The sequence below is a fragment of the Rhipicephalus microplus genome, chromosome 4 (assembly GCF_043290135.1).
Source record: "Rhipicephalus microplus isolate Deutch F79 chromosome 4, USDA_Rmic, whole genome shotgun sequence".
In the NCBI taxonomy this organism is placed as follows: Eukaryota; Metazoa; Arthropoda; class Arachnida; order Ixodida; family Ixodidae; genus Rhipicephalus; species Rhipicephalus microplus.
The window spans coordinates 24,978,663-24,990,153 of NC_134703.1; the positions used below are offsets into that span (position 1 = coordinate 24,978,663).

An 11,491-nucleotide genomic window follows, 5' to 3' on the forward strand; every position below is an offset into this window, starting at 1 on the left:
ATTAACCCTACGCAAGTGCCGCCGTTATAGATGACAGGCGTTGTGCGCTCATTCAGCAGGCAACCCCTTCAATACAAAACGTAGCCTCTGAAATTAACATACGCCAAAATTGCCGATCTCTAAGGCTGAGTACAAACACCCTTACCCCTACGTAGGTAGCACCGCCATAAATGACGGGCGTTTCGCGCTCATCCGGCAGGCAAGGGAAATCTAGGAGGCTATGCCAGTGGACATGCAACCTGGCACAGCGTTTCGTGCGCTGTGCCAGGTTGCATCCTCCTTCGGTGGGAACAAAGCAAGAGAGAGAGAGAGAGAGAGTGCGAAAAGAAGCGTTACACCGGGAAACGCGAAGAAACGCGCCGACGAAGGAGCAGTAGCCACGAACATCGTCGGAGAGAAACAGCCACAACGTGAAGTTATTCGCCGCCACGAGCGTCTATACCGATCTTCAGAAGAGCAACAAATTTACGCTTCAAGTTCCTGGCGTGGTTGCTTGGTTCACAGTTTCACTGTATTTTTAAGTTAATAAACCATCTTCGAAGACTGAGCAGACGACATGGCCTGGATGAATACATGTGAAGGGGCTAATCACTCTACCTATTTACTGAGAAACCCTGTAGGTTCCACAGTGCTGAAGGGAACTTCTGAGAGAGTATAAGTCGACGCGAAGAACGCCATGGCCCTAAACCACGTACAGCCACCCGCGTGGTCCTCTGATAGGAAACGCGCTTTCTCTTTGCGTTTTCACCTCAGCTGCTGAGTAAATGAATTCGGAAAAGTACACACCCAGACAGACGAGCCGAGGAATACGTTCACTTAATCACAGCTGGAAGGGGAAGGCGGCCGCAGTTGTATAAGCTCTATGCTCCGTTTCATACATGGTGCAATGCTGTGGAAGCTACGGAAGAAGTTTGGCCAGCAGTATGTGGGACTACACGCGTCTGGTGCTTGGCTTTCATCGTTCTAATGCTCGTGCGAGACGAGCACGCACGCGCAGCGCCACGAAATGCTACAAGTAAAACATCGAAAGTGAGAACGAAGGGATGCCAAGTGATCCAGAACAACGTTAGCCATATAACGACGAACAAAGCATCTTCATTTACTGCTAAGCCCAAGGAGGAAAATAAATCATGTCTCAGATGCAAAAAAAAGTCATCGTACTGTTTCTTAGTGCGGAAGCATTCATTGCTAGAAGTCTCGCTAGCTTCCACATCGTTATTGCACCTGATGCATGCAATCAGAACTGCAACGTTATAATTAAATTTTGCGTGGCTTGTTACGTGGTATCCGTTCTACACGGCGAAACTGGCTCAACTGGGCCAAGTAGAGCTTTTGCGTTAAAAAAAGAAACGCATTATTGTGTTAAAACGACGCACCGGTGGCGTAATTTGTCGGTCAATCTGTACGCGTGAATCTGTCTTTTGTGGACGTATAGTTGTCTCTGACTGCTTGCGTGGACACTATTCTCGAACGCTAAAAAAAGTTTTTGCATTCGCATTGGCTGCTACACACAGGAGGGGATCAGTAACGACCACCATTCTCGGGACAGAGTCGTCGCCACCGATCGCCCTGGCGAGACGACGGGCCGCGTCGACCTGCACGAGTTTTTCCGGAACAACCAGGTGCGCCATGTTTATGTCTCACAAATGCACATGAACAAAAGAATAAATACCACATGAGCTCCCTCATAATGTGATGTGATGACATAGACTGTTGTGATGTAATCGGCTGATAACGTCATTGTAATTTTAGGAGTCTCGTGGATGATTAGACTCTTCGCGTTATTTAAAAAGACCGTGCATTTTTTGCTTCGCTTTGACGAAGACTATAGCTGAACAGGATTACGTGGATTGGAATGGTGCAGTGCAAACTGCGCAGTATGTTTTTGCTATAACACCTATTTACGCGGTCGACGAATGTTGAAATGTGGGCTTGTCGGTGAAGCATTTGAAAAGATTTGAAAGCGCGAAGCAAAACACGTGTACGAAAAGGCACATGCGGACTCCGTATGTTTAGCGCTGTGTTGTATCCATACGTGCCTTCCCGTGTCTGCGTTTTGCTTTGCGCTACATCAAATCTTACGTCATATAATAAATAAAAACGTGTTTAGTCACTTACATGTAGCGCATGCACAAAATTCACAAGCAGGCACCGATTCCGTAGGGCCAGCAATGAAGTCGCCCAGCTTTCAGCAATAGCGACGCGATGTAATGAAGCCAACGGCGTGGGTGAATTCAAACGAGAACCACGAAGACTTCGCATGATGAAGTCATCGAATGATGATTACTTTTTACACCAATCGCATCGATGCCGCCGATGCTGAGCCTGACGGTCACTTTTTGCGTTCGATGGGGGCATCTAAGTATTTCACCCGAATAATAATTCGCAGGTGATTATCTACTTGGTCTGCTCCTGCGTGCTGACGGGCTTGGTGCTCGTTTTCACGCTGGTAACAGCCTACGGTGGTCGACGAGAGTCGAACTCGGGCCGACCAACGTCGAGCGCGTCGTGGGCGAAATTCGCCGAGTCGTACCCGCTCCTCGACCGGAGTCCACTGCGAGTCGGTCGGGACTCGCCCGTGACGCAGCGCCTGGGCAGCTCCGATGACGACGATGACGAGGATGAAGCGGTGGTTGAAGAAAAGAACGAAAACGTGCTCGACTGCACCCCGGCAGTGAAGTGTGAAATGGGTGAACGTGCGTCTAGCTTCGCTGGCTGCACTCCTTCGGAAATCAGCGAGGGACCGTGGTCAATGACATGGTCTTTTACTGGTGGTACGTGCATACGCTCTCGCGAATATGGAAGCTATCAAATCGTTTGTGATTATATGGGTTGATTGATTAATTGATTGATATGTGGGGTTTAGCGTTCCAAAACCACTATATGATTATGAGAGACGCCGTAGTGGAGGGCTCCGGAAATTTAGACCACCTGGGGTTCTTTAACGTGCACCCAAATCTGAGCACACGGGCCTACAACATTTCCGCCTCCATCGGAAATGCAGCCGCCGCAGCCGGGATTCGAACCCGCGCCCTGCGGGTCAGCAGCCGACTACCTTAGCCACTAGACCACCGCGGCGGGGCGTGATTATGTGGGTGTTACGTCTGAAAAAAAAATATTTCAATGACAGCTTAATCACTCCAAAACCAGCCAATGTGAAAGCATTATACACGGTCTTCTTTTTCTTGCCGTTGACAACAACAACAACAACAAAAACAACAACAACAACAACAACAACAACAACAACAACAACAACAACAACAACAACAACAACAACAACAACGACGACGACGACGACGACGACGACGACGACGACGACGACGACAACAACAACAACAACGACAACAAGAACGACAACGATGACGACAACAACAACAACAACAATGATGACGACGATGACGACGACGACGAATATTTTTTGTTCATAGTGAAAAAAATGTAATAGCCTATGAGAGCCTGTACGGTTAAAACCAATCATTGAGTGCTGATTTAGCATAAAAAAAAGTATTGTATTCATTCAAATACCGTATTCTCATGGCACTAAGGCGCACTTTTTAGTCCTCGAACCTATGCATGCGTTACAGCCAGACTAAAAAAAAAAAAAAGAATTCGCGCGCCAAGCTTTCTTCCTCTTCCTAATGTAAAATGGCCTGTGCGTATATACAGTCGGGGCGCGCTGTAATAGTGCGAATAAGACAATCCCATGTGAGCCTCACATAGATGAGTTTTTATCGTTATCATGATTTGCCGTCATTGAGAGCATATGGTTTTTTTTTCACTTTGATTGCTTGCAGAGCCTCCCCAAGTTCTCATCAAGAGTAAACCGACCGTCAAACGGGTGAGCAATACGCTGCTGTGTTCGCTTAAGAACTCTGCATGCAGAATTGCTGGCCGCTGGGAGATATCGACGAATAGACCTGACGCTAAATGTTTTTTTAATACTTGTTTTGTGGTGACATTAACAATCAGAAGGAAACTAACTAGCCCTTTGTTAATCGATGTAAACACCTTCATCCAGAATAGATGGATGCAGATGTAAATCTTCGGCTTAACGCCGTTGATTCAGTTCACCTATTAGGTCCAAAATCTCGTCCGTTACTTCGTCGACTTCATTTTCTCAATGTTGTCAACAAGGAAGTCGAGGGGGATGACCCGATTGAAATGTTAACAATAGTTCGGTATTGTGAGAAATGAAAAAAAAAAAGAAGTGCGTATCCACTTTCGGATTGTAATCGCTGGTTACGAACATTTATTTCGTACCGTGCAAGCCGTGAAACTGTGGAGCTGATTCAACCGGAGTAAACGAAATTTTCCATGATGGTCAGATCTTGTCCAGTGATATTGATAAAGCGTCGTGTCTTAATGATTTCTTTCACTCCATATTTTTACCTCAAACGGATTTTGCGAAATTATTTACGCTAGCAGAGCCACCTCTGGGAACTCAGCCATTAATGCCACCGGTTGAACTCTGCGTGAGTGGTATCGAATCCCTTTTAAAAAATATAGACGAAACCAAGGCCCCTGGTCCAGATGGTATTTCCCCACGCGTGTTGAAGCGCTGTGCCTGGCCAAAAGCATCTTATCTTTACCTAATATAGAAAAAATCCCTCTCTACTGGGGTTCTGCCTGAGGACTGGAAAATGGCTTTCGTGGTTCCTATTCACAAGGGTGGTTCCAAAAAAGAGGCCAACAATTATAGACCTATTTCATTAACATCTATTCCCTGCAAAATACTAGAGCACATTTTCTATAAAGACATAATGAAACACTTAGTTCAACATAAATTATTAGCTGATGATCAACATGGTTTCCGCAGGGGCCTGTCTTGCAAAACACAGCTGATTGAGTTCTACCATGATTTAGTGTCCGAGGTTGATGACAACGATCAAACAGACTGTGTTTTCTTAGATTTCAGAAAGGCGTTTGACACCGTGTGCCATCCCTTGCTTCTTCGCAAACTCGAAAGGGCCAATATTGATAAGAAAGTACTGAATTGGATAGCCTGTTATCTATCACAGCGTCGACAATGTGTCATTCTCAATGGTACTACTTCTTCTACGGTGGAAGTAACATCGGGTGTCCCTCAAGGGTCCGTTTTAGGGCCGCTAATGTTTTTAGTTTACATTAATGATATTCCTGATGGCATTACTTCTCGAATACGTTTATTCGCCGACGACTCAGTTGTGTACAGAAAAATAAAAAATGAACAGGATCGCATTGAATTGCAGGCTGACCTTACCCGAATTGTGCAATGGTGTGATAAGTGGAAAATGCAACTTAATATGAAAAAATGTGTGCACGTGTCTTTTACTAAAAAAAGAAAAAGGATTAAGCGCGTTAATTTTTGAATGGTGACGTCATTGATCATTAATCAATGTATAAATACTTGGGTGTAACACGTACGAGCGACTGTTCATGGAATGCGCATGTGCATGCTGTAGTTGCAAAAGCTGCCAGAGCCCTAAATTTCATTCAACGAAATCTGAGATCCTCCCCTGCTGTCCTAAAAAGTACGGCGTATATTTCATTTGTTCGCCCAATTTTGGAATATGCGTGTTGTGTGTGGGATCCGCGCCAAAAATTCCTTGATTGACCTGATCGAGAAAATGCAGAACAGAGCGGCAAGGTTCGTTCTCATTCGGTATAAGCGAGGTGACAGCTGTACTGAAATGAAAAACGAGCTGGGATGGGAAGCGCTCTCCTCTCGCCGAAGAAAATTGCGTTTGAAATTGTTACTTCAGATATACCATACGAAGACTGGCATCAATAAAGACGCTTACCTTAAACCACCGCATTATCTGTCTAGAAGGTCTGGTCATGACCTTAAGATTCAAGAATACCGGACTGGAACGAACCTTTATGCTAATTCCTTTTTTGTTCATACTGTACAAGAGTGGAATCAATTGTCTTGTGACCAAGTGTGCTGTCTTAACGAAGACTTGTTTTTTTCAAAGCTGTAACCCCCCCGCTTACACGCTTTTGGGCAAAGCAGGGTATTTCTGAATAAAGAATAAAGAAGATGGGGAACAAAAGAAAACAAAAGAAAGAAATCAGACGAAATTCGAGAACAACTCATGCACATTGAACGCTACCCAGGTGAACCATCATTGAACGTCGGTTTGCACTGTATATAACGATCTAGAGCATCAATATTCAGTTGATTGTATCAGGGAACAGTTTATGACATACTAGCCCACTACACGCTATTGCACATGTGGTGTTAGCACGGAAGTTACGAGCCATGCATTGAAGCGTTTTAGGCTGTGCTAGAACGTGACCAGGCAACGGTGTAATAGGGACAACACGCACTTACCGACTCAAATGATCGCGCTCATGAACTGCTACCGTCGCTCCAGTGTTATACCATTGCGTAATGTGTATTGTTATTTGGTATAAGTATGGAGGGAAAAAATACCACCATCACACACCTTCCACGTGCCGACAGAGGCCGATATGCGAGGGAATATTATATTTATTATTTAATCATACTCGCAGCCCATCGAGGTATTTCCGGGCCGACTGCTGGACTTGTGCAACCAGGACGCACCACTGACGTTCCACGTCCTCCTACCCAATGGGTGAGCCATTTTCGTGACATTTATCTGTGGCATAATTGAAAAATGCAGCGTGTAGGGTTAATGAAAATTGGCAGACAATGATGCCAAGGAGAGTATATGTTATCAGTAGTAATGGTAATTCGAACGTGGAGAAAGGAAGATGCATGAATAGATAAGTTGTCGCTGGCAGTTATCATTATTATTGTGTCAAAAAAAAAAAAAGCAAAATCAAGCTCTTGAATTGCCCCTTCTCTCCTTAGCCTTTAAGGTGTCATTCATTTAGAGTCGCTTTTCACTGACTCCTCGTCATCGCAAGTTTCCGTGAAAGCCGCTGATTTTTCATGCTGAGCTTGTTATAACTCACACATCGTAATGGTCAAGTGCATATATGGCTCGACTATGCTGACCCGCAGGTCACGGGATGAAGTCCCCGCTATGGCGGCCGCATTTTTCGATGTGGCGAAAATGCCCAAGTCGCATGAGATTAATTTCCGGACCGCTCCACTATGGCATCTCTCATAGTCATACACGCTGGTTTTGGGGCGTTAAACCCCACCGATTATTATTATTGCCGTAATTCGCACCGATATTGGTGCCGGAGTCGTACACGAAAAAATCCGGCGCCTACGAGCTTATGACTCGCGCTTACTTGAAAATTCAAGGAGAACAATTGCAAGCCCGTATCCCAATCAAGACATAAGTTCCACGGGTCTTTTCAAACAATGATGATGACACACTGCTTCCTTCAGATGTTGCACGCGTGCTGTTCTAGACATTTAAGGGCATGCTTCACGTAAGAAGGCTGCAAGGTGCTGAGAACTCCGCACCTAATTCAGAGGCGATCATTGTTGGACGTAGACAGACACGGCTTTACAAATTCTGAACGGTCATGCGCCAGCATTCTCCTACGGCAATGCGGCCATCATAGGTACTCCGGTCACAAACCTATTTGCATGCGCCATTTTCCTGAAAATGATGTTTTACTTATTGTGTGCCCTTTGACGGTAAGCCTTTTGTGGTACGGAATTTCGATCTCTTGTCACGCCGACACGTTTCATTTAAAAAAAAAAAATATTTTTGATCCGAATGCGTGACCGACATTGCCCGTAGCAAGTGCAGTGTGGCACTGCCATGTAAGCACGTGACTGAAAGCCCAATTTTCAGCATGGGGGAAGTAAACCGTGAGCCAGGACTATTGCGCAATGCGAAAGAGAGAGAAAAACATAAATAAATAAATAAATAAATAAATAAATAAATAAATAAATGGTACATCAGGGAAGTACGCGCCAAGCTTCACTTGCCTACACTTTTCCGAGGGAAGAAGGGCTGTTCAATTTTTGTTGGAAACGTTCTGCACCGTATACTTTCATTCCTGGGTCACCCAGGAGACAGCACCATTCCAAATGGCTAGCCCATGGTCGCCACAGCGAGGTCTTCCGGGTGGCCTCGTTGCTCAGGCGGACCGTGCTCAAGGTTGTTCCCGTCACGGGAGACTTCACAGATCAAGAGGTCCACATCATCGCTTCGGCCATTGAGTGCTGCTTGTGAGTCGGCTGCATAGCACGGACATACGAAACAATTTTTTTTATGTAGCTTCTCTTTATGTCTGTGTAACAACGTAGGCCGTTCCTAATTTCAGTTATGTTAAATTCCATATAGTAGCGGAAAATGTAAGCAAAAAAACGGTGAAGTTTTACGAACGACCTATGTGTAACTGTGGGTTTGCGTACAAGCTGTTGCTTATACTGTGCCATATATCAACGCTGTTCTAGCAAACTTGATTGCTTACCACATTGAACACACCCATACTTGGAATATTTAAAATACTGTGGCTCATTATTCGGCAACATCAATGTTAATGACTTTGAATCACGTCTTACGCTGCCTCTCTACGCCTATATGTATCTACGGCATTCTTTTTAAAGACGATAGTCTTTCTTGGGGACCTTCGACGCAAAAATTTTGGTCTGTCTGTTTGTTTGTCTGTACATTTATCTGTTTGTCCACTCTTAACGGCACCAGGTACTTGAAACGGCCGACCCCATCCGCAGCCACCAATGACGCTCAAGGTTTAGCGTTCATGCTTGTGCAATTGTCAATTAGAAAGCAATTATTGCGCATGTCTGGGGCACCGTAACAACGCGTATATATTCTGCATATGCATCTTTTACTAGAAAAGACATACATAAGTAATTTTAATGACCGTAGCGCTTATCACGTTGCGCTGATCATGCAACGCTTGCACGAAAAGACGAGTGTTTCCACCGCTTTGCTAAAACGAGACGGTGGGGCCACCTACCCGTCGCCTTGCGTTCTACACGTTATCACCTTTGAGACGCACGCACACCCGTCTCAGTGCCACGTGCTTCGTTTTCCAAGAAAACTGCCAGATGGCGCTCACGTCTCACTTGTGACTTGACGTGCTCGTTCGCCTCCGCTGCACGCTCGAGGCACTAACGCAGCGCCTCCAGAATACCATTCACCGATTTTCTTGCACAGAACATCAAATAAATGTTTTTTTTTCACTCTCTTCACACACAAGACTATCGTCTTTCGACGACATTTGCAGATTACATGCAAATACGGGGCCAATTTTTTAAAAGAAATACTATGCTGTTTGAGTCTTTGGCTGAATATGCCGGTGCCATAAAAAAAAGGTCCGGCTAATTAGATCAGGGCCTCTGAAGGCTAAAGAAGTATTGTGTGTGCATTATATTAATAAAAAAAGTTCAGTGATTAATTATCATGTTCGGGGTTTGGACACAATATTAGTGGTTGCGAGATGGTGTCTGATGTTTATAACATAATGCAACTAATCTGCGCCAACGTCTTATAGCTTGCCGGCTAGAAATGCTAATGTATTCATAAAACAGGCCTCGCATATAAGACGTCGTTTTGCGCCAACTAAAATTATCTTTCTGTTTTTCAGCAAGCTGAGTGCCCTAAAGCACAGCATGACCTTCAGGGCTCCGAATTTCATCGAAGTTGAAAGGTTAGAAAATTTTTCAGCAGGTACACCTCAGCCGCAATCACTAGGAAACGATCATTGTCGTTACTACTCGAGTATATGAACATTACAGAAACCGTCCTTTTTTTTATTGCACAGAAGGCAGGACACTATTGCTCTAGCCAACTCGAGTGTGCTTCAAACTTGGTTCACAACTTCACTGCCATGACAAATTACAAGTTAGCGCTGAAAAATTATGCGTGGTTTTATCTCACTTAACATCGTAAACATAAAGAGACAGCGTAGCTGAGACCAAGCCGCAGTGATGTAGTGAGAAGTAAATGCAAAACTAGGACTGTAGCGGAAATAAGAGAGCTGAGCTAGTTGTTAGGTATTTTAATTTTAAAGAGACAGGGCGTGCAAATATGGACACCAGATACAAGTCAAGCTATATACCACATTATCTGACTAACGGTTAGTCGGCGTTTGTAGTGCCTTGACCTCTCTCTCGTGTCTGTGTTTGCACGTTCTCTCTCATTACCATAAAGCTAGAACAAAAAATAACGTCCACGCTAACCCTTCCCCTCACTCTCATTATCACATAACCCCTCATCACCTTAACTTCCCTTGCTGACCCTTTTGATATGCTACTCTAAGCTTTCCCTTATCATTTCCCTGAATTTCCTTTCTCACCCCTTGCTATACTATACATTACTATACCATACTATGGTGTAAAAGACTGTGCTCTACATTACCCTCTCTCTCTTTACCCGACCCCCACTCTCGTTTCTCATCCCCTTTATATTGTAAAATACATGACTGCTATGCTCTGCCCTCTCCTCCTTTTTCTTTCCCTCTCACCCTCACACAAATCTCCCTCTCCCTCGATACCCTTTCTCTACCATTGCTATACTGCACTATGCGCGACTATGTTATTCTTCTGGTTCGCCTTGTACCGCGGCGCCGAGTTTTAAGCGGTCGCCGACCACGGCTGGAACTCGAGCTAAAACAGCTCCGGTGTTGAAACGAAGGCTATTATTTTGTTAGTGCAAGACAACTGACTCCTATATATGCGTACCTTGGACAAGGCAACCGCCATCAGTTTTCCTCTTTTTCTTTGTAATGATACGATGTGTTCTGTGGCACGCAAGCCTAAGATTGATTATCACAAACGGATGAAGCTATGATAATCTCATAAGTCTAAGATCCTTCGCTTCAGACTAGTGTTCATCACACTTCTTGAACGTCCGTTCGACTGCCATTATAGCCTGACAGCGTGCGCGATTTCTCTCGTCACACGTGAGCAGGCGCGAGAACGCACGGTTACACAAGTGCGGTTTTCTCTTCAATCGCGTCTCCACCGCGTCTGATTTCCGCGTGCAGGATCGTGTGCGTGTTCGATCAGTTTCCGGAGTGGCTTCTGCGCCGCGGCAACCAAGGCCTCGACTGCTCGAACGAGTCCTTGGCCGAGAGCCTCGCCTCCGAGATGGCCGGTACGGATGGCAGCTCCGACGCCTCCGATTTGTCCACGGCGTTCCGCCCGTGGAAGGGTACACATACTAGTCACTTTTCACAGCGATAACTTTAAGCTCCAGGCATGTAAGAGGTTCGATTTATGCGTCCAATTGTATTGTCATATTAACTCAAGTGGGACATGCAGATTCGCGTATAAGGTAATAAAGAGAAAGCAAAGATTATTGTTAATGCGCTGATAATAAGTTTAGGAGAAAAACTTCGAATTAAACACTGAAATAGTATTTATATTGAGATAGAACGATGCTACTGCTTAGAAGTCGTAACGTAGTGGCTACACAGTTGCTAATCTCGGGCAATCATTTCTGCAATGTGAATTATAAATTGCAATAATAAGTAACATACAAAGGTGTATCCATGTGTAGCCAACACTTTTATTTCTTCCGTCTTGGTAAACTCGGTAAAGGCTGAAATAAAGTTTTGTTTACCGAGAATTGCTCGATCGTATGATCAT

At 44.8% G+C, this 11,491-nt stretch overlaps 1 protein-coding gene across 1 annotated transcript in view; it reads left to right on the forward strand.

Moving 5' to 3' along the window:
• Positions 1-11,491, forward strand: part of LOC142814134 (uncharacterized) — a 168,951-nt gene that overhangs the window by 88,852 nt on the left and 68,608 nt on the right. Inside the window, exons 17-23 of the mRNA XM_075892071.1 lie at positions 1,515-1,622; positions 2,390-2,696; positions 3,795-3,838; positions 6,496-6,578; positions 7,943-8,101; positions 9,487-9,549; positions 10,888-11,054. Of these exons, the coding sequence (XP_075748186.1) occupies positions 1,515-1,622; positions 2,390-2,696; positions 3,795-3,838; positions 6,496-6,578; positions 7,943-8,101; positions 9,487-9,549; positions 10,888-11,054 (931 nt within the window). The remainder of the gene's footprint in view (positions 1-1,514; positions 1,623-2,389; positions 2,697-3,794; positions 3,839-6,495; positions 6,579-7,942; positions 8,102-9,486; positions 9,550-10,887; positions 11,055-11,491) is intronic.